The 21,672-nt window shown below is 44.4% G+C and overlaps 1 protein-coding gene across 1 annotated transcript in view; it reads left to right on the top strand.

The window, feature by feature from the left end:
- The window catches only part of LOC126469914 (juvenile hormone epoxide hydrolase 1-like), a 53,315-nt gene extending 32,499 nt beyond the window's left edge, over positions 1-20,816 (top strand). The window contains exons 3-6 of the mRNA XM_050097294.1: positions 132-676; positions 5,966-6,168; positions 12,102-12,336; positions 20,445-20,816. Of these exons, the coding sequence (XP_049953251.1) occupies positions 132-676; positions 5,966-6,168; positions 12,102-12,336; positions 20,445-20,670 (1,209 nt within the window). The 3' untranslated portion in view covers positions 20,671-20,816. The remainder of the gene's footprint in view (positions 1-131; positions 677-5,965; positions 6,169-12,101; positions 12,337-20,444) is intronic.
- The last annotated feature ends 856 nt before the right edge of the window (positions 20,817-21,672 follow it).

Here is a 21,672-nt window from a genome sequence, read left to right as displayed (position 1 = left end):
AGAGGGGCTAACGAGGGGAAAATAGTGTATAGAATCTGACAGGTATTGCATCGGGTATTAGAGCACAGTTCGACTTTAGTCTCTCTGCTGCCTTCGGCTTTGCGCCTGATGAACCATTTAAAATGTTGAAGGTTATCCGAGACTTGCATGAACGCCTCAAATCCACTCCAAAGCTAACGCCACCACTGGAGGGAATTGGCTTCGAGTACGGCTTCAACTCTAAGTACCTGGAGGAAGTGCTGGAGTTCTGGCGCACCAAGTACGACTGGCGCGAGCGCGAGAAGTTCCTGAACAAGTTCCCGCAGTACAAGACGACGGTGGACGGGCTGGTGCTGCACTTCCTGCGCGTCAAGCCGGCAAACGTGCCGAACGGTGTGGACATCGTGCCGCTGTTGCTGCTACACGGCTGGCCGGGCTCCGTGCGGGAGTTCTACTCCGTCATCCCGCTGCTCACCACGCCGCGAGAGGGGCAGGACTTCGTGTTCGAGGTGGTGGCGCCCTCGCTGCCGGGATACGGCTTCTCGCAGGGCGCCCAGAAGCCCGGCCTGGGCGCCGCGCAGGTGGCGGTCGTCATGAGAGACCTCATGGAGCGCCTGGGCTTCACCAAGTTCTACGTCCAGGGCGGCGACTGGGGTTCCGTCATTGGCACTCACATGGCGACACTTTACCCCGAGAGGTACGTAACATACATTCTATACGTTTCCAATAACACTCGTATGAAGTTTCTGACCACACAATGACGTGACAAAAGTCGTCGGATAGCGATATGCACATATACAGTTGGCTTACACAACGTATGAAACGGGAGTGAATTGCCGGAGCTGCCATTTATGCTCGGATGATTCACGTGAAAAGATTTCCAACGTGATTGTGGCCACAAGACGGGAATTAACAGACTTTGACCGCGCAACAGTAGTTGGAGCTAGACGCATGGGACATTCCGTTCTGGAAATCATTAGGGAATTCAGTATTCCGGGATCCACAGAGACAAGAGTGTGCCGAGAATACCTAATCTGAGGCATTACCTCTCACCACAGACAACGCAGTTGCCGACGGCCTTCACTTAAGAGAGCAGCGGCGTTTACGTAGTCACTGCTAATAGACAAGTAACACTGCGCGAAATAAACGCAGAAATCAACGTGCGACGTGCGACGAACGTATCCGTTAGGTCAGTGCGGCGAAATTTGGCATTAATGGGCAACGGTAGCAGACGACCGACGCGAGTGCCTTTGTTAACGGCACGACATCCCCTTCAGCGCCTCTCTTGGGTTCATTACCATATCCGCTGGATGCTAGACGACTGGAAAACCGTGGCCTGCTCAGACGAGTCCTGATTTCAGTTGCTAAGAGCTGATGGTAGGGTTCGAGTATGGCGCAGACCTTACGACGCCATGGACCCTGGTTGTCAACAAGGCACTGTGCAATCTGGTGGTGGCTGCATAATGGTGTGGGCCGTGTGTGCATGGAATGGATTGGATCGTCTGGTCCAACTGCATCAACCATTCAGTGGAAATTGTTATTTCTACTACTTAAAGACCGTTTGCAGTCATTCATGGACTTCATGTTCTCAAACAACGATGTCATGTCACCGGGCTGCAATTGTTCACGATTGGTTTGAAGAACAATTTGGACAATTCGAGCTAATGCTTTGGCCACCCAGATCGGCCGACATGAATACTATCGAATACATATGGGATACAATCGAGAGGCCAGTTAGTGTATAAAACCTTGCATCGGCAAAAAAAAAAAAAAAAAAGGCTCTCTGAGCTCTATGGGACTTAACATCTGAGGTCGTCAGTCCCCTCATCGGCAACACTTGTGCAATTATGAACAGCTATAGAGGCAGCAAGGCTTCGTATTCCCGCATGGGGGACTTCCAGCGACTTGTTCAGTCTATGGCACGTCGAGCTGCGGCACTAGCCCGAATAAAAGGAGGTCCGACACGATGTTAGGAGGTATCCTATGACTTTTGTCACCTCAGCGTGTAGTAACAGTGAGAAAATACAATTTCTGTTATTGCTGCAAAATCACGTGTTACGTGTTCCAATGAGTAACGCAGTTATTTAGCAAATATTAAAAATTACCTGTTAAACGGCCCTCCACAACTGCAGAGCCACTTCTTGTGCAATATAATCATATATTTAAGAGCTTGATTTACACATAAGAGGAAGATGTACTCCATAAGCAAACAGTGACGAGCTGAGCTCCAAGGAATTGCTATAGTACGCGCTTCTTATAGTTTAAGAGGCTCTATCAGAACGCTAGAGAACAGTCTTTAAACTGTAATTCCATGTCCCCGTTTGATTTTCACAGTAATTCAGCTCCATTTACTTCTTCACGGTAGCAAAATATTTGGGTCGACTGCTTCTTGTCTTGAACGCTGCCACTATTTTATCATTGATCGAGTATGCGATTAAATTAAATTTGTGTGTGATTCTTCCTCGTCGTGAGCCTACACAATAATCATGTCATATTACGGTGAACACTTAACTATACAAATGCGTTGTGAAACTTTCAACAATAAAGTAACTTACACAATTTTTTTTATTATTTCGACACCTGTTTAGAGACCCATAAGTGGTCACATGCGTGTCAGATAGCGCAGAGCAGCTATGAGGGAAGTTGGGGGTTGAAGTACCGTCGAAGACGAGTCGTTAGGCACGGAGTACGAGCTCACATTGAGAGAGGGTAGAGGAAATGCTTGTGTCCTTTTCAAATGAACACCCCCAACATTTCCCTTAATCGATTTATGGAGACCATGAAAAATCTGACCCCCTTCCACTACCCCCTCCCCCAAAAGTAAGTGATGGGGGGCGGAGGTGGTTATATTCTATAAATTCCGACCGTAAATATAAGCTGTTATTACACAGCAAAATTATTTTTACTACGTTAATGTTGAACTTTCGCGCACTAGACTGTTAGATTGATCAGATTTTGAACAAGATGACCTTCGGTGTCCTACGTGACCTAGCAGATAGACTCTTGAGCTTTATTAGATTCGGGCAAGAAGCCTGTTGGCCGGCTGGGGTGGCCGAGCGGTTCTAGGCGCTACAGTATGGAACCGCGCAAGACCGCTACGGTCGCAGGATCGAATCCTGCCTCGGGCATGGGTGTGTGCGATGTCCTTAGGTTAGTTAGGTTTAAGTAGTTCTAAGTTCTAGGCGACTGATCACCTCAGAAGTTAAGTCCCATAGTGCTCAGAGCCATTTGAACCATTTGAAGAAGCCTGATGTGAAAGATGGAAGAAATGTCCGTCAGTATTGAGTTTATCGGTTATTGCATATTTAAGGTTAAAATACCGTATAGAAACGCGAACGTGGGGTCAGCGTCTTTAATGCATAACTGAGCAGGAAATACAGATCTCGCAGTGAAGCGCCTTTTCATGGCCCTGCATGGTGGTAGCCTGCATGCTACGCCTGTTGCAAAATCTGCCTGTGACTGACACTGTTGATATCTTGTTTTGTCTTTAATTGCACGCACAAAGATCATCCAAAAAGAAAACAACGGTCGACCTTGTAATACGATACTGTGCCCCCACCCTGCCGCGCGCTTCTCCGCCAGTTTATTCCATTTCCCAAGAGACCGGCCCAGTCTAAGCAGAGAGGCGAGCCAGGCAAAAGCCACTTTCTTATCTGCTTTTCTAATGTGGGATAAATATCTGTCAATTATGAGTTTCACAAAATGCGTCTTTTCACCGATATTAATTTACAAATAATAAAATTGTATGGAGATCACAAAAGGAACGAAGTATAAATCACGAAATTGTACATGATGTTCGTTTATTTTCACGACGAGGAATATTCCGATCCAGCTTACTTCTGTAACGGCAGAATTGAAGAAAAAAGTTGACTAGAAAGTTCTTGTGGATAGCCGTCTTCTCTTCTCCATCTTCTCACTTCTTATGCGCCTTGAGAATGGCGTTGACGTATTCTTCCATTTAAATGTGACAGGTGAGGAGACAAGAGTTTAGATAAAGTAAGAAAAAAAAAATAGAAACGAAGCGCCAGAGTATGGAATGCCCAATGTACGAAAAATAACCAAATGGCAAATAAAAACTAACAAGGGAACATCCCCATCGCACCCCCCTCAGATTTAGTTATAAGTTGGCACAGTGGATAGGCCTTGAAAAACTGAACACAGATCAATCGAGAAAACAGGAAGAAGTTGGGTGGAACTATGAAAAAATAAGCAAAATATACAAACTGGGTCGTCCATGCGTAACATAGGCATCATTAAGGGCAACGTGAGGCGAGGAGCGCCGTGGTCCTGTTAGCGTGAACATCTGCGGAACGAGAGGTCCTCGGTTCAAATCTGACCTCGACTGAAAATTTTAACTTTTTATTTTCAGTTTATGTGAAAAACTCTTATGTTTTCATCACTTCTTTTGGAGTGATTATTACATCCACAAGAAAACCTAAATCGGGCAAGGTAGAAGAATCTTTTCACCCATTCGCCAAGTGTACTAGTTAGGTGGGTCGACAACATATTCCTGTCATGTGACGCACATGCTGTCACCAGTGTCGTATACAAAATATCAGACGTGTTTTCCTGTGGAGGAATCGGTTGACCTATGACCTTGCGATCAAATGCTTTCGGTTCGCATTGGAGAGGCACGTCCTTTCGTCAACTAATCACACGGTTTTGCGGTGCGGTCGCAAAACACAGACACTAAACTTATTACAGTGAACAGAGACGTCAATGAACGAACGGTCAGATCATAACTTTGCGAAAATAAAGAAAGCAAAATTTTCAGTCGAGGGCAGATGTTCACGCTAACCACGGGACCACGGCACTCCTCGCCTGACATTGCCCTTAATGTTGCCTATCTTACGCATGGACGACCCAGTTTGTATATTTTGCTTATTTTTTCATAGTTCCACCCAACTTCTTCCTGTTTTCTCGATTGATCTGTGTTCAGTTTTTCAAGGCCTATCCACTGTGCCAACTGATAACTAAATCTGAGGGGGGAGCGATGGGGATGTTCCCTTGTAAGGAAGACGTAATGAAATACTATCAAACTGTGAACAGACTAAAAGTGATGACGATGATTTTTGGAAACGGAACGGCATCCAGTTGCTCAACTTCGAGCGAACATGACAGACAATCAGTATAAACACTGCCATGGAGGTATGTTCTGTCTCTGCAAATAACTGAAAGGCAGTTTTGCTGTACCTGTTTCGCTTCTTTTATTTATGAAGCACCTTCAGTGGCCTACAATACATGTCTGTTTTTATATAGATATTGAATGCATTATTTATTAGCTACAAGTGTGTTAAGATGTTAGGTTTTCTTATGTCATTCTTTTGTTTTTCAGGTTAGGAACAAATTTTGCAGCATATCTTTCGTGAGATTAAATTATCGTTTGGTGTTATTTACGATTTCCGAACGATAATTTAACGCCACGAAACTTGTGCTGCAAAACTCGTTTCTAAACTGGAAAACAGGAGAGTGACATGAGAGAACGTAACATATTAACATACTTGTAACTAATGCATAATGTACTTATTATACATACAAAAACAAACATGTATGATAGACCACTGAAGATGCTTCACAAATGAAAGAAGCGACAGAAAACGAAAAGTGAGGATAAAAATCTGAAATGCCTGGGTGGCATCGAATTGCAGCTGGGTGAGAAGAAAGAAACTGGCTCCAACTGAATAAAGTACCTGGTGCTACATAAAATACAGGGGATACGGGGAAAAGAAAATGAGAGGCGTAATTTGTAAGGTGACTTTATTTTTAGTTGTCCTATGTACCCTAGATGACTATTATTCAACTTTCATTATACACCTGTCTTTAAAAGACTATTTTCTGGATTTTTTAGGTGATATTACACATTATTTTCGATGAATACGAGTCGATGTTCACCTTTAAAAGGAAGTTTGTTCTAAAAAATTTGACTGTATTTGCGAAATGTTCACTCACCGTTATACTCTAATAAATTACATGATCTACATTTCAGAGTATTAGGCTACCACTCCAACATGTGTTTCTCGCAAACAGCGACGAGTACTTTGAAGAGGATACTCGGCAGCTTCTGGCCTACGCTCATCGTCGAAGAACAGTACGTCGATAAAGTTTATCCTCTCAGCGAGAAAATGTTCGCCCACTTGTTAGAGGAGTCGGGCTACATGCACATTCAGTCATCCAAACCAGACACTATCGGTAAGTTTTATTTTTTTATACGTATAGGCGATCAATAGAATAAGATTTTTTATTTTGTTTAGAAGTTTAAGCTACCGGCTATTAACAATATCAACACAATGACGGCACGCAGCATGTAACAAGTGCCAAAATCGCATGAAGTGTATCACACACTGGGATAAGCAAATGCATAAAGTACGTTCTCTATACAAGCAAAGATTACGCAACTAGTTTCCTAGTCGCAAATCGCATTTGAATGTTGGATGTTTGGCAGAAGACTATGCAGTGTGTCGTGTAAAAGGGGAAACATCTACTTGTATGTATTGGAATTGGACAAGTGCAGGGTCGTAGCCTATCGAGACTGCAGTTTACCATTACTTGCTGCTGCTTCATTCGTTGTTCGGGATCCCACGGCTGTCATAGGAACAATGAATCGACCGGCTCAGCAGTGCCTTACTCAATGCCTTCCACGCGACCAGCGCCCGATAGGACAGACATACTTTCGCTTGCCGAGCACGATCGCACAGTCACGTCGCGTGCTTTAGTCAGGAAATGGTTCGTTTATTGCAAGGCAAGCATCCACATGGACAGCGCGACTACGTCTAGAGCAGCACTGATTCTCTGCACAGCGGCCATTGTTGCAGTTTCCCTTGACGAGACAGCCGAGAGAGAAACGCAGACGGTGGTGCTCCCAACAATGCCCCAACACTGACCACCCCATGCGATTTGTGGCACACAACTGAATGACGCACCCATATCTGTCGTTCAAGCACAGCTCGAATAAGTGTACAGTTCATTGTACTATGTTTCGCCCGCTGCACACCTCAAATCCTGTGTCTGAAGTGGTGCCACGAGCGGAAGGCCTGGACGGTTGATGGATGGCGTCGCAATGAGTTCAGTGGTGAATCGCAGTCTATCAGTACCGTGGATGAGTATGGCGCCGGCCTGGGGAGAGGTCCCTTTCTTCCAGTGCTTTCGAGAGGCATACTGGTGATAATTCTGGCATCATGTAGTGTGCAGCATCGGATATAACTTCAGGTCACGAATGACTAAGGGAACTCGACGGCTCAATGGTACGTCAAAGACATTCTGCGTCCTCGTGTATTACTTCCCATGCGACAGGAGTGTAGCGACACTTTTAAAAAGGACAGTGTTCATTTACACATGGTCCGTGTCTCTTTGAGCTGTGCGCGTGATTTCAGGTACTGCCGAGGTCAGCTAGATCCTCAGATCTGTCCCTGGTTGAACATGTGTCAGAACATCTCGGGCGTCAACTCTGCCCCAGTGCCAGTATCCATGATGTCAAGGACTAGTTACAACAGTTGTGGGTCAGCTTGCATCGTGAAGGTATGCAACGGCTTTATGATGTGCTTCTCAATCGAATCTCTGCATGAATCCTGGCCAGAAGAGTTGAAACTTCATACTGATAACTGGGCTTGTACTGCCAAGTTCTTTGTAAATTTGGCTCTATTTTCTAATCTCTGAAACATCACCTACGCTCTCAAATCGTGAAGTTTCATTTCCTAACCTCCTCCCATTCAGGGTACTTTACTTTTTTCGTCGGGCAGTGTACGTTCAGTAAGATGTCTTGCTGCATCAACAAGGTAATAAGGGCTCTGTTGTCCAGAGATAAAACTCTTACTGCAAAAGATCGCATCTCGTTCTTAGGTGAACCGAAAGCCACGTCCGCAACAAATACAAATGGCGTATCCGTTGTTCCAGGATACATCAGTTGTTATTGGAAAATTGGAAATTTGTGGTAAGTTCTATGGGACCAAACTGCTGAGGTCAGCGGTCCCTAGGCTTACACACTACTTAATCTAACTTAGACTAACTTACGCTAAGGACAACACACAGACCCATGCCCAAAGGAGGACTCGAACCTCCGGCGGGGGGAGCCGCGCGAACCGTGGCAAAGCGCCTCAGGCCGCATGGCTACCCTCAGATGTTATGTATAGATTTATTTTCCCAAAGTTCTCGTTCATGAAGAGATATAATTTGTTATTATTCTTAATAACAACGCTTGTAGCAGCCACAACTACTTCCTCCGTGGGAAACATTTCGTAGCTGGTACGTCAGCAATCATATGTCGACTCGCGACAGTTCTACATATACATCTACATCTACATCCATACTTCGCAAGCCACCTGACGGTGTGTGGCGGAGGGTGCCCTGAGTACCTCTGCGGTTCTCCCTTCTATTCCAGTCTCGTATTGTTCGTGGAAAGAAGGATTGTCGGTATGGTTCTGTGTGGGCTCTAATCTCTCTGATTTTATCCTCATGGTCTCTTCGCGAGATATACGTAGGAGGGAGCAATATACTGCTTGGCTGCTCGGTGAAGGTATGTTCTCGAAACTTTAACAAAAGCCCGTATCGAGCTACTGAGCGTCTCTCCTGCAGAGTCTTCCACTGGAGTTTATCTATCATCTCCGTGACGCTTTCGCGATTACTAAATGATCCTGTAACGAAGCGCGCTGCTCTCCGTTGGATCTTCTCTATCTCTTCTATCAACCCTATCTGGTACGGATCCCACACTGCTGAGCAGTATTCAAGCAGTGGGCGAACGAGCGTATTGTACCCTACTTCCTTTGTTTTCGGATTGCATTTCCTTAGGATTCTTCCAATGAATCTCAGTCTGGCATCTGCTTTACCGACGATCAATTTTATATGATCATTCCATTTTAAATCGCTCCTAATGCGTACTCACAGATAATTTATGAAATTAACTGCTTCCAGTTGCTGACCTGCTATTTTGTAGCTAAATGATAAGGGATCTATCTTTCTATGTATTCGCAGCACATTACACTTGTCTACAGTGAGATTCAATTGCCATTCCCTGCACCATGCGTCAATTCGCTGCAGATCCTCCTGCATTTCAGTACAATTTTCCATTGTTACAACCTCTCGATACACCACAGCATCATCTGCAAAAAGCCGCAATGAACTTCCGATGTCATCCACAAGGTCATTTATGTATATTGTAAATAGCAACGGTCCTATGACACTCCCCTGCGGCACACCTGAAATCACTCTTACTTCGGAAGACTTCTCTCCATTGAGAATGACATGCTGCGTTCTGGGCTGTGGGGAACTGTATCGAACGCCTTGCGGAAGTCAGGAAACACGGCATCTACCTGTGAACCCGTGTCTATGGCCCTCTGAGTCTCGTGGACGAATTGCGCGAGCTGGGTTTCACACGACCGTCTTTTCGAAACCCATGCTGATTCCGACAGAGTAGATTTCTAGTCTCCAGAAAAGTCATTATACTCGAACATAATACGTGTTCCAAAATTCTACAACTGATAGACGTTAGAGATATAGAGCTATAGCTCTGCACATCTGTTCGACGTCCCTTCTTGAAAACGGGGATGACCTGTGCCCTTTTCCAATCCTTTGGAACGCTACGCTCTTCTAGAGACCTACGGTACACCTCTGCAAGAAGGGGGGCAAGTTCCTTCGCGTACTCTCAGCGACCATGAGCGTGGGATTTGTGCTCTGCACGCCGAAGAATAACTGCAACAAGCGGCACACCGCATCCAGACACGTGACCTTCCATCTGAAAGGATGCGCTGCACCGCCCATCACACAGTCATTTCTATTACAGGATAATACAGCAGCTGTTTCTGGCTACAATAATCTGTGTATTTGTGTCTCTTCCCAACAGATTCCATTGTTCAAATCAGTACTCTCATACACTGTGGACGAAACAACTTGGCTCATACCTGTGCAGACGGCGTGATGGGGAAGGGGAAAGTGGCAGTGGTGGGGGCTCCATTGCGAACGACCAGTGAGCAATAAAGAGGCTGCATTTTGACAGCTGAAATCTGTGCACAAACTTACACGGCCCGGTCACGTTAAAGCGACCATCGCCCTCGTTCGATATCAATGTGTAATAATCATTCATTGACATTAGGTGGCAGCACTAGCAGTGGAGGGTATATGAAGTATGTTGGGGTGAGAGATGGGGGGGGGGGGGGGCGTGGAAAACACTGCAGTCGTCATCGTCGAAGTAATGCCGAAATGGAACGAAACACCTGACGTGCAAAAGCGTATGATCATTGTCTTTCACGCCTAGGATGGAAGCATTTCCGAAACGAGTAAGTTTGTGAACTTTTCGCATGCAAGGCAAAATGGCATTATGCAAAACAGTGCTGATGGTACTATGGTGCACCATAGGCCACATATGACAGAGGTGAACGACAGTTGTGGGGACGTGTACAGGTGAACAGATTTGCAACAGTTACGCAACTGACTGCCTAGATGAACCAAGAGGCTACCAACAGTGTCTCCTCAATGACTGTTCAGTGAATGTTGTTGTTTATGGGCCTCCACAACAGGCGTCTGGTTCATGCAACCATGTTGACTGCTGTTCACTGACGATGAAGGCTGGAATCTGCACACCAATACCGCAACAGGACATCCACTGAGTACAGACAGGTGACCTTCTCAGATGAAACACGTTTATACCACATCGGCGTTAAATAGTCTGAAAGCAAACACCCTGCAACTATAATTGGAAGAGACCCGGCTGGAGGAGGGAGTGTTACGGTCTGGGGAATGTTTTCGTCGTATTCTCTGTGTGATCTCGTCATTCTAGAAGGAACACTGGATCAACAGCAGTATTCATCTACCCTTGAGGGTCCATGTCCACACCTACATGCAGTTTCTTTTTCCTCGTCACAGTGGTATCTACCAACAGGACAAAGTAACGGGTCACACAACTAACAGTGTATGTACGTGGTTTGAAGAGCATCAGGATGCGTTTACCGTTCTCCCTGTCCACCAAACATTTTGAATTTAAACCCAAACGAGAATCTTTGGGCCCACCTCGACTGGGCTGTTCGGACATGATCCACAGCCGATAAACCTAGTGCAGTGCCCATGGTACTGGAGTCGGCATGCCTCCACATCCCTGTCGGCACTTTCTAGAACCTCACTGACACTCTTCCTGCACGTGCGCGCTGCAAAAGACGATTATTCAGGCTTTTGGCAGGTGACTGGACCGTGTATACTTCGAGTAACTTTTAAGATACAGCCAGCGAGTCCGCAAGTACTCGTATTAACGTGTTTGTCTGTATGACCAATAAGACGAATATGAACGTTGAAAGACAGTGATAGTTTCTCTCCAGTGTAAGGATAAAAAAGAAATAGTCACATAAACAAAAGATAACAATGGGTCATTCAAAGCAAGACAAGAAACGACCATATGCTGTACAAAGGAAATTTCACCTACATCTAAATCTACGTGATTACTCTGCTATTCACAATAAAGTGCCTGGCAGAGGGTTCAATTAACCACCTTCAAGCCGTCTCTCTACCGTTCCACTCTCGAACGGCACGCTAGAAAAACTCAAAAAAGGGGTTCAAAAATTTAGCATAGTGAGAATATCGTTTCCTATGTACTGACTACGTAAAATATAGAATATGTGTCACATGGAAATTATATGTCCGTCTCCGACTATGACCGCAGCTCGTGGTCGTGCGGTAGCGTTCTCGCTTCCCACGCCCGGGTTCCCGGGTTCGATTCCCGGCGGGGTCAGGGATTTTCTCTGCCTCGTGATGACTGGGAGTTTTGTGATGTCCTTAGGTTAGTTAGGTTTAAGTAGTTCTAAGTTCTACGGGACTGATGACCATAGATGTTAAGTCCCATAGTGCTCAGAGCCATTTTTTTCTCCGACTATGGAGAACTTTCCTGGCACCTATGGTGTGCGAAGATCGCAGTGTCATACTTTGTAACAAAGATACAACAACGAGCATGCTCGAAGTTTGCAGGTGCCTGTCAGTTGAGACAGCCGCACCCTTGGAACTACGGGTTGGGATCGCACAGCACTCACGACGACAATGCTTTTCTGCGCTGTTGCCACGTTATTTTGCGCGAGCGACACTCACACGACATTTTCTCGTGGCTCTCTGTGTGCTTGAATGCGATGTGTCTATAAGCATCCTTGTTTCAGGCATCGCTCTGCAGACGTCGCCTGCAGCGTTGGCTGCCTACATCCTGGAAAAATTCTCCACGTGGACGAATCCCAGCTGGAAGTCTCTCCCTGACGGTGGTCTGACGCGCAAGTACACCCTCACTGACCTGCTGGACAACATCATGATCTACTGGGTCACTGGCTCCATCACCACCTCAGTCCGACTGTACAGCGAGTCCTTCAATAAGGCGCAATACGCGTTGAACCTTGAGTCGTAAGTAACACTCATCTGTAGTTGATAATATCTTCTCGAGATTCCTGTCGCGTCATGTGCGTCAACTTCAACTAGCTTACGACGTAGTACCCCTTAGCCATCGTTACGTGGTTGATGGCGTCGTCCTCACACAGCAGCACTATCGTCTGTGGTGCCCAGTTCACTCTCACATGAATCTATGTTTTCAGTAAGGTTAATGCGTAGTGCAAAGATAAACTAACTGTTTTCTACTACCTTTCTTTTTTGTGAAAGGAAGCTCAATTCCTACAATTTTTTACTGCTGTTGGAAAGTATGTTGGTACCGGGTGCTCATAATTACAGTGCAACTACTCGCTTAGGTACAGCGTGGGCTGTAACTATCATATGGCAGAGAAACTTGGTAAATAAGCCAATGCGTTAATTCGGAACAGAGTTACACTGGAAAAATAATAGTTCCAATTATGGCCACCTGGTACAAATCTGGCGCTGTACATTATCTCGTCGACGTCTCCGGTAATCATATTGAGCAAGTTGTGTAAGCGGCGAATTCACAGTGCCAGGTTTGCGCCTTATTGCTAAAGCTGGAACTAATTTTTGCCACCGTAAATCGGTTCGCGTTAATGCATTAAAATATATACCAAGTTTTGCTGCTATAAGATAATTACATATCATACTGGACCTGTGTGACTAGCTGCGGTTTAATTATAGCCACCTGGCATGTTAGATTTCACTCAGCAACGGTATATAAACTGTAATGTAACTTCCTAACAGGGTAAAGCTCTGCGCCAGTCTTGACTTTCGCGGGCAACAGTCGTATCGACTGAGACATGTCGATAACAAAATCAAAGATACCTTAGCAGTTTTTTTCCTGTTTTCCGAACATCCAGAGGCTCTCACACGTATCTTGAAGGACTAACTCATCATTATCTTCCCATTCAGGGATCAGGCGTAATGCCTGTTCTATCTTCGTGGGTCAGCCTTATTCCTGCCCTCTCTTCTCGGGTCCTGTAACAGTCTGTCACCTTTGTCCCCCTGCGTAGGTTTTGTTATTTTAAATTTGTTAATGACAGTAAACTGTTGTCGAAGGAAAAAAAATGTTCTAATGTGTGTGAAATCTTATGGGACTTAACTGCTAAGGTCATCAGTCCCTAAGCTTACACACTATTTAACCTAAATTACCCTACGGACAAACAGACACACCCATGCCCGAGGGAGGACTCGAACCTCCGCCGTGATCAGCCGCACAGTCCATGACTGCAGCGCCTTAGACAGCTCGGCTAATCCAGCGCGGCTGTCGAAGGAAAGATACATTAAATTGCCAATAAGAAAAGAAAACGTGTAATCATAACATTGAAAAGAAGGAATTAGCTTTGTTAGTTTTTCGTTACGGCATAAAACTGTTTTTACTCGTTTGAGTTTACTTTCATTCTCGAGCAAGAACTGGCTTCGTATCAAGCAGTCGTTGGAAAGCAGCGTGCCTGGTGACAAGAAATGGTATTATCGTTGATGCAAAAAGTTAGTTTGCATAATAGTAATAATAATTATTACAATCGGACTTAGCATTACTATTTAACACAGAGTACAAATCACAGGAATGCTCAAAGAAGTAGAGAGGAATATAAATTTTATTAGTTTAACAAAAAAAGGAAAGAAAATGTCTTTCACAGATAATTGATATACAAAGATGAAGAAGACTTTCTGAGACATAAGCTTATCTCTAATATTGAAATGTCAAGTTCAGGCACGGTGGCTGCTTGAAATGAAATGCGTTGTTATAGAGTACTAAGATTTCCTTTCCATATAACCCTTCAATTTATACCTATTTTCATCTTTTCTATTGTTTATTGGTTCACCTTTCAACTCTCATTTAATTTTTCACGTCGTTTCACACCTATTAGGAACCTAATTTCAGATGCTTCGAATTTTACGTTTTGTTTGGTAAATGTCCAAGTTACTCTGCCATAGTTTTATAAAATTTAGTTTATTTCGTCGCCTTATGTTTTAAAGTTCTGTTTACAGTACAATAGGGTCTACATATTTTCGACTTTTACTCGTTTTATGTGCATCTTGATCGTCTAGATAACTTATTTAATTTCCAAGATAGGAAAACATTTTACTTGTGCTACTATCATTCATAAGTGACAGTTCTTATGTTATATGTTCGACTCGTGGAAATGCAATTACTTTTGTCTTATCAACAGAGATCTGGCATAGTAACTTTAGTTTGTGGACAGCAATTGCAGTTTATCTTCATCATAATATGTAATTAACTGTGATTCTTCAATTTCTCCAGGCGTATTTTATGACGAAATAAATCTCGGGTGAACAGCCTGGCATACGTGGGCATAGGACACAATATTTCGGCAATCGACCACGTTGCCATCATCAGGTGCGCTGATGCACTGACCGGCGGTGGGCCGGCGCCATGTATATAGGACAATCCCCCTCCCGCTCCTCCCTCAGGCGCTTCCTATGAGTCGGTGCGGTCCGCGCCCCGCGCGCGGTCCAGGTACAGCTTCCGTTCTCCCGCCGTCTGGGCGCTGCGTCCTAGGTCTTCTCGTTCAGGGGGGGTCTGCCGCCACCACTCTCGTTATTCTTCCCTCCTCCCCCGAAGTAGGTACTCTCTGGGAAATATCATTTTTCTTCTTAATCCGGGTGATCGCGGTTTCCCACGCCTTGCTAAGGATGTAACCGCTGTCACGATTTAGTTGTGGCTCCCTTACTCTGGACTCTATGGCTTCTCTGATGACACAGTCCCAGTATTTGGAAATCTGTGCCAGGACTTTGGTTTGGTCATAATCCATGCTGTGGAGTTCCGACAGGCAATGCTCAGCGATTGCCGACTTACTGGGCTGTTGCAGTCTAGTGTGCCGTTGATGTTCTCGGCATCGGTCCTCAATGGTACGAATGGTCCGCCCTGTGTATACACTACCGCATTGGCAAGGTGTCTGATAAACCCCTGATTTACGTAGACCAAGGCTGTCCTTGACACTAGCAAGAAGGCTCTTGGTTTTTCTTGGAGGATAGAAGATGGTTTCACTTGGTGTTTACGTAAAATGCATCCAATTTTTCCGGATAAGGCCCCACAAAACGGAATAATAGCCAAGGCCGCCTCCTCCTGAGATTCATCCTCAGTTTCCGCCGGTGCTGCAGGCGTGGGATGTAGAGCCTTCCGAATTTGCCCTTCGTTGTAAACGTTCCTCCAAAACACGGTCTTCAGATGGTCCAATTCTTGTTGGAGACTGTCCCTGTCGGAGAGGGTGTCATCTCTGTGTACAAGAGTTTTGAGCACGCCATACTTTTGCCATACTTTTGTTCCTATAGACGCTGTGGCCCAAAGTGCCGTCAGCTCGTCTTCTAATCAAAACATCTAGGAAAGGGAGCATCCCATCCGTTTCGATCTCCATGGTCATCAGCGACGAACAAGCGTTTATTTGTGTTTCGTATGATATTTTTAAACCATAGTGACCAACGAATTTCCACTCTCTCAAGAGACTGTCGCTATATAGAGGACGAATCACCTAAAACTTGAACCGCAAATACTGCGGAAATGGAAAGTGCTATTGGTATGCGGTTTTCACAGAATGGATTGGTAGTCAGGGGCTCGTATTGTTACCCTATAAACAGATTGTAATGCACTTCTAAAGTCTGTTTTTTGTGTAAACATACACGTTTTTGAATTGGACAATGCCTATTGACATTAGCAGACAGAAAGTACGGTAAATTACAATGTCAGTGGCGTTAGTTGCGGAATTCTATTGCGAGTCGTTTACGAGATATAGTATTTTGAAAAATTTCCACACGCACACTGGCTTGTGCCATTCGCGGCAAGATATCCCAATAGATGTCAACCATCTCGGCAATTATTTATCAGCGTCTTCAGCCAGTGTCGTGAAAGTGGTAGCGTAACACCTAGACAACGTAACAGAAGGAAAGAGTTGACGACAAAAGAGGGGAAAACAAATGTTCTTGGTGCTGTTGTAGTTGATCCGCTCGGTAGCTCCAGCGCAATCGCACGAGGAAGTGACATGAGTCAGGCAAGAGTCCCACGCATTCTCCATCGACATAGATTCCATTCCCATCACATCTCTCCCCATAAAGAACTGCATGGAAACGGTTATGAGAATCGTGTTACCTTCTGTACATGGGCATTAAGACAGGGTATCTTGTTTAGTGGTGAAGCCACATTTACCAATCATGGCAAGGTAAACCACCGAAACATGCACTACTGGTCTGCTGACAATCCCCGCTGGCTTCGTCAGGTGGAACGTCAGCGTCCATGCCGTGTAAACGTGTGGTGTGGGATAGTGAACCATCAGCTCATAGGCACGTGTTTCATATACGAAACACCGAACGCGCGCAAGTACCGCAGCCTCATAACAGGCCGTCTTCCAAAGTGGTACCAATATGATGGATGTCCATAGCGCACGAAGTACTGCACCATGTCTGTTCCCAAATCGTTGGATCGGACGCAGAGTACCTGTACTTTGGCCGGCCTGTTCCCCGAATGTGATGCCTGTAGACCTTTTGCTATGGGGAAAGCTGAAGGAGCTGTCTACAAGGACATACGAACATTCGATGATATGCTGCTGCTGCAGCCTACTGGGTCACTTTCGCTGAAATGCTAGCACGTGTGCAGAAGTCGTTCGATAGCAGACTGGAAGCGTGTATTGCCGTTGCCGGTGGTCATTTTGAACACAGCTTGTGATGGTCAGTTGTCTCGTTACTAGTCAGAATCCACATACCTAGTGTACGCATTTGCGTTGTTCTTTAGTGTGTGCTACCACATGTATTGTATTATACAAGTGTCGGTATGAGAATTTTTCAAAATACGATATCTCGTAAACGACTCGCACTAGAATCCTGCAACAAACACCAACGACATTCTAGTTTACCCTACCTTTACTATGTTATTGTCAACAGGCATTGCTCCATTAAAAAGTGCGAATGTTTTCTCAGAAAATACTCTAGAGTATTATTACAGTCTACTGATTGGCTAGCAGTACCAGACACTGACTACCAATTCATTCCGTGAAAACCACGCATCAATAGCACTTTCCATTTCCGCAATCTCTGCTGTGCATGTTTTAGGTGGCTTACCCTGTATATTAAAAATAGCGTGGGACATATCGTACTTATCTAACACCCAAATTTACTTCTACTTCAATTTTGTGAGATACTTTGAGCCAATTTTAATGTGTCCTTTAGTAATTTTATGTCTTTCCGTACGAGAACGATATGCCTGGGGCATTCTCGTTCTTGCATTATCCTGCAGATATTCCAACATCTCTGTACCAAGTAATACAGCGGTGGATAGCTTATGGGTTGCTTCCGAAATGAATCTGTCTCTCTCCAGCGAAGTACATGCTGTAGTGAAAGTTCTTGTGTTAAAACTGTGTCTAGAACTGGAACTAGATTTAACAGCAATGCATTATCGGCAAATTAGTTTTATTGTAGCATTCACTCCACTACAGGGTGAGAAATACATTACGGTAACGATCAGAAGGCAGTGGTAAATCCGCTCTCCGCTGTATCCTGTCTACTTACCAGGTGTAGAAGTGTGAAACCGGAATTTGGTTGCAATAACTACACGTCTGTTGTTTGAAACTGATAAACAATATTTTATTCAAAATAATCTCAATTTCTATTTATACATTTCTCCCGCCTCTCCGGCAGGCTATGAATGCCACGCAAAAAAAAAAAAAAAAAAAAAAAAATTCTTCCTTTGAAGCGAACTAGTCAGCGAACCATTTTCGTACATTTTCATACGAATTAAAGCATTGTTCAGCGAGAGCGTGGCCCAGTGATGCAAATAGATGATAATCGGACGCAGCCAAGTCTGGAGAATAAGCCGCATGCCCTAGTATTTCCAAACTGAACGCCTCGATAGTTGCTCTGACCCGTTTTGGTGTGTGTGATGCGGCGTTATCATGGAACAATATGATTTTGTGTTGCCTTTTTCTATATGCCGGTCGTCTTTCACGTAATGCTCGATTTAAATCCATCATTTGCTGTTGCTAGCAATCAATGTTAACAGTTTCACCAGGTTTAGCATTTCATAATAGATGACACCCTTACGATCCCACCAAACACAGAGCATTGTCTTCTTTCCAAAGCGATTTGGTTTTGCAATGGATGTCGATGGTTTGCCTGGATTCACCCACGATTTACGACGCTTAGGATCCTCAAAATATATCCATTTTTTTTCACGTATCACTATTCGTTGGAGAAACGACTTTCTTTTGTATCTGGCGAGCAGCATTTCAAAAGTGATCTTTCGATTTGCTTGCTGTCTTTCATTCAGTTCATGAGAAACCCGTTTTCCCACTTTCTGCGCCTTTCCTATATCTTTCAACCGAAAAGAAACGGCTTTCTGCATGACATTTAATTATTCCGCGAGTGCCTGTTGAGTTTGAGTATCATTTTCATCCAATAAAGCCTGCAGTTCGTTGTCTTCGAACTTTTTCAGTGGTTTCCCGTGCTCGTCGTTTCTCACGTCGAAATCACCACTTACGAATTTTTTTAACCACTCGAAACACTATGTTTTCCCAAGAGCATGCTCGCCGAGAGTTTCGACAAGCAGTCGATGCGATTCTGCAGCAGTTTTCTTCAAATGATAATAGAAAACCCTACGGATTACTGTGTGTTGACATCCGTCGTCAGCCTTTATAGAAAGCAGATGGCGCTGCAGACGCGGTGTCATGGGCGCAACACTAGAGAGCCTGTATAGGGAGAGAGTGGCCAACCGGACGATACGGCGGCCATTTTTCTGCCAAACTGCCGGCGGGACTTTTGACTTTTGAATGGCCAATAGTGGAGTACACACTCACCGAATCAAAAGCGCAAGACAATATGGCGAAATCATTCGTTAAATGCCTTTTTTTATAGCTATAATATACTCATAGTAGCCTACTACGTACAGCACAGGAAAATTTGATACAGTGGCTGTGAAAATTATTCGTTACTTGGATTTATCTCCTTTAAAGTTCGTTTACTAGACATATTGCAATGAAAGTAACGTAAATAAAAATATATAGTGTATAGCATTTGTTTTGTATCGGAAGTGCATAACGCTAAAGATTTAATGTACCTGTATTACGTCAGATGAATGAAAGTCGTAAGCAGTTGTTTACGTGTGACATGAAAAAAGTGTGAGACGTATTAATACTTCTTGTCACGTCTTCAAACTTTATGCATGTCACAAGTAAACAACTGCTTACGACATGAATAGCTCTCGTAGATAACAAACGAAAAAGATTACAAAAATCAGGTAACGTTAAATGTAGGCTACTGTAATAACGACGAAATATAACAAGAAAACTACCGTATCCCTTCTACCCCACAGTAAGTAGGCCTATTAAAAACTGTCTTCAAGAGTACCTACAATTATTTACTACGAATAATGTTTCAGCAACCATTGCGTGGAAATGCTAACATGCGAAATCCACCTTCGCCTCTATTGGAACAATCAAATGCAGCACAACCTGGCATCGTTTACAAACGTCTGCAGAACGAATTACAGATGTCAAAACCAATTCTGTACAAGCACTAACGTGTTTACTTCAAACATGTAGGCCTACCGACTTCGTCACAAAACGCATCATTATTTCAAGTCGTATTTAAGATCGCAAACGCTTTACGTACTAAAAACGATATACAACTAATTCGAACATGCGTGCACCACGCATAACAAGTCTTTCAATAATTCAAATACCTTTTAATCGTTTCCAAAAGTCCTCTGAACTTCAGTTCAACTCAAAAGCACGGCGAACATAAGAAGCGCGAGAGACGTTTGTCAGAAAAATGGCGCCAAAGCTAATCAACCAATCACGGGCAACTTCACCCAGGCTCTCTACCCTACACATACGGCTAGCACCTTCTATAGGGAAATTCCGGTTTCACACTTTTACATCTGGTTGAGTCAGCCAGCGAGACGCGTTCCGTTAGTAATGTTGGCAAGAGTGTTGTTCGCGAAAAACCGTTTCCGGCCCAGTGTGTCATTTTAGTCTTTCAGGAAGTTTCAATGTTAGGTGTATTGAGGATCACCTTAGGTGGTTTTCTTGTTGCGCCCTTACATGAAGACAGAATAAAGAGGAGGGATTTGTTTAAAGACAACACTTATTTTCCAGCATTCCAAATGTGACACCGACAGCGTGCGCGCAGTTCGTGAACGAGATAATCTTCACGCCGGAGTCCCTGGCGCGCGACAAGCACGTGAACCTGGTGCGCTACACAGTCCTGCCTCGGGGAGGGCACTTCGCCGCCTTCGAGGAGCCCCAGCTGCTCGCCGACGACGTCTGGGAGTCCATCAGGGCGATACGGCAGCGCAGTAGCAGTGGCAGCGGCAGCGGCTGACGCGTCCGCGCGGGGGCGCCACCTCGCCGCACTCGCTGCTCGATCCATCAGTTTTCCAGTCTGCGTTCATTATTCTCAGTGGATGCAATTTTGTAAATAATTGATATCAATAAAGAGGCGAATGTGGTTCGTCAAATTCTCCAACATTTATTGTTATCATTTTAAAGATATGATTTGAACATTTTAACTCGTAGACTGAAGAATGTGACTATATTAGCGGGTCCATTCCCCTCCCTCCATCGGCTCCCCCTTTTTTCTCTTCCTCTCCTCCCCCCTTTCCCCCCCCCCCCCCCGGACCCCCCCTCCCATCTGCCGCCGTGTCACCTGTATAGTGCTGTTTTAAATGAGTGTTCAGTGTTGTGCGTCCCCTGTCAGTGTTGCGAACAGCCACCATACTGTCGATAGTTGTGTTTTTATCTCGCCCGAACAGAAACCAGACTGACGCCTTGTTTTTTTTTTTTTAAATTGTGCCTGTTCTAACAGTACCACCACTTGCAAAGTAGGTTACAAATCAGATTAATAATGTTGCTCACGCAGCGTATGTTCGCTTTATCGGGCAGCAACAAAGTTATTGACTGTGGATGGTATCGTCAGAATGGAAATAAACAAGTCACTGTAAAAAAGTCATTAATTTTGGCACTTAACTTGAATGGATTCCCACGTAGATTTCGTCGAAGTCGTTATGGCTCATCTTGTTGATTCTAGGGTGATTCCACTTTGATTGCTAGAAGGTCCAGATCTGTATTTTAGCAATATTTGAAGACCTAACAAATGTGTTTTTCAGGAAATTCTTAATGATCAAACAATCCCAGATCAGATGAATGGTATGGTAGAAATAATTTTTGACTTGGTGTTCACGATCCATATTTTTATTAAACTTCTTGTAAATTCACATATACTTCTTCTTAATTGTCACATCTTCATATATTTAACTTCATATATTTAATCTTCATATATTTAACTTCCACTTTAACCAAACACAAGACTTGACTGTTTTTTACA

The sequence above is a fragment of the Schistocerca serialis genome, chromosome 1 (assembly GCF_023864345.2).
Source record: "Schistocerca serialis cubense isolate TAMUIC-IGC-003099 chromosome 1, iqSchSeri2.2, whole genome shotgun sequence".
Taxonomy (NCBI): Eukaryota; Metazoa; Arthropoda; class Insecta; order Orthoptera; family Acrididae; genus Schistocerca; species Schistocerca serialis.
The sequence above is the reverse complement of the archived record's forward strand: the minus strand, read 5'-3'. Positions and strand labels throughout refer to the sequence as shown.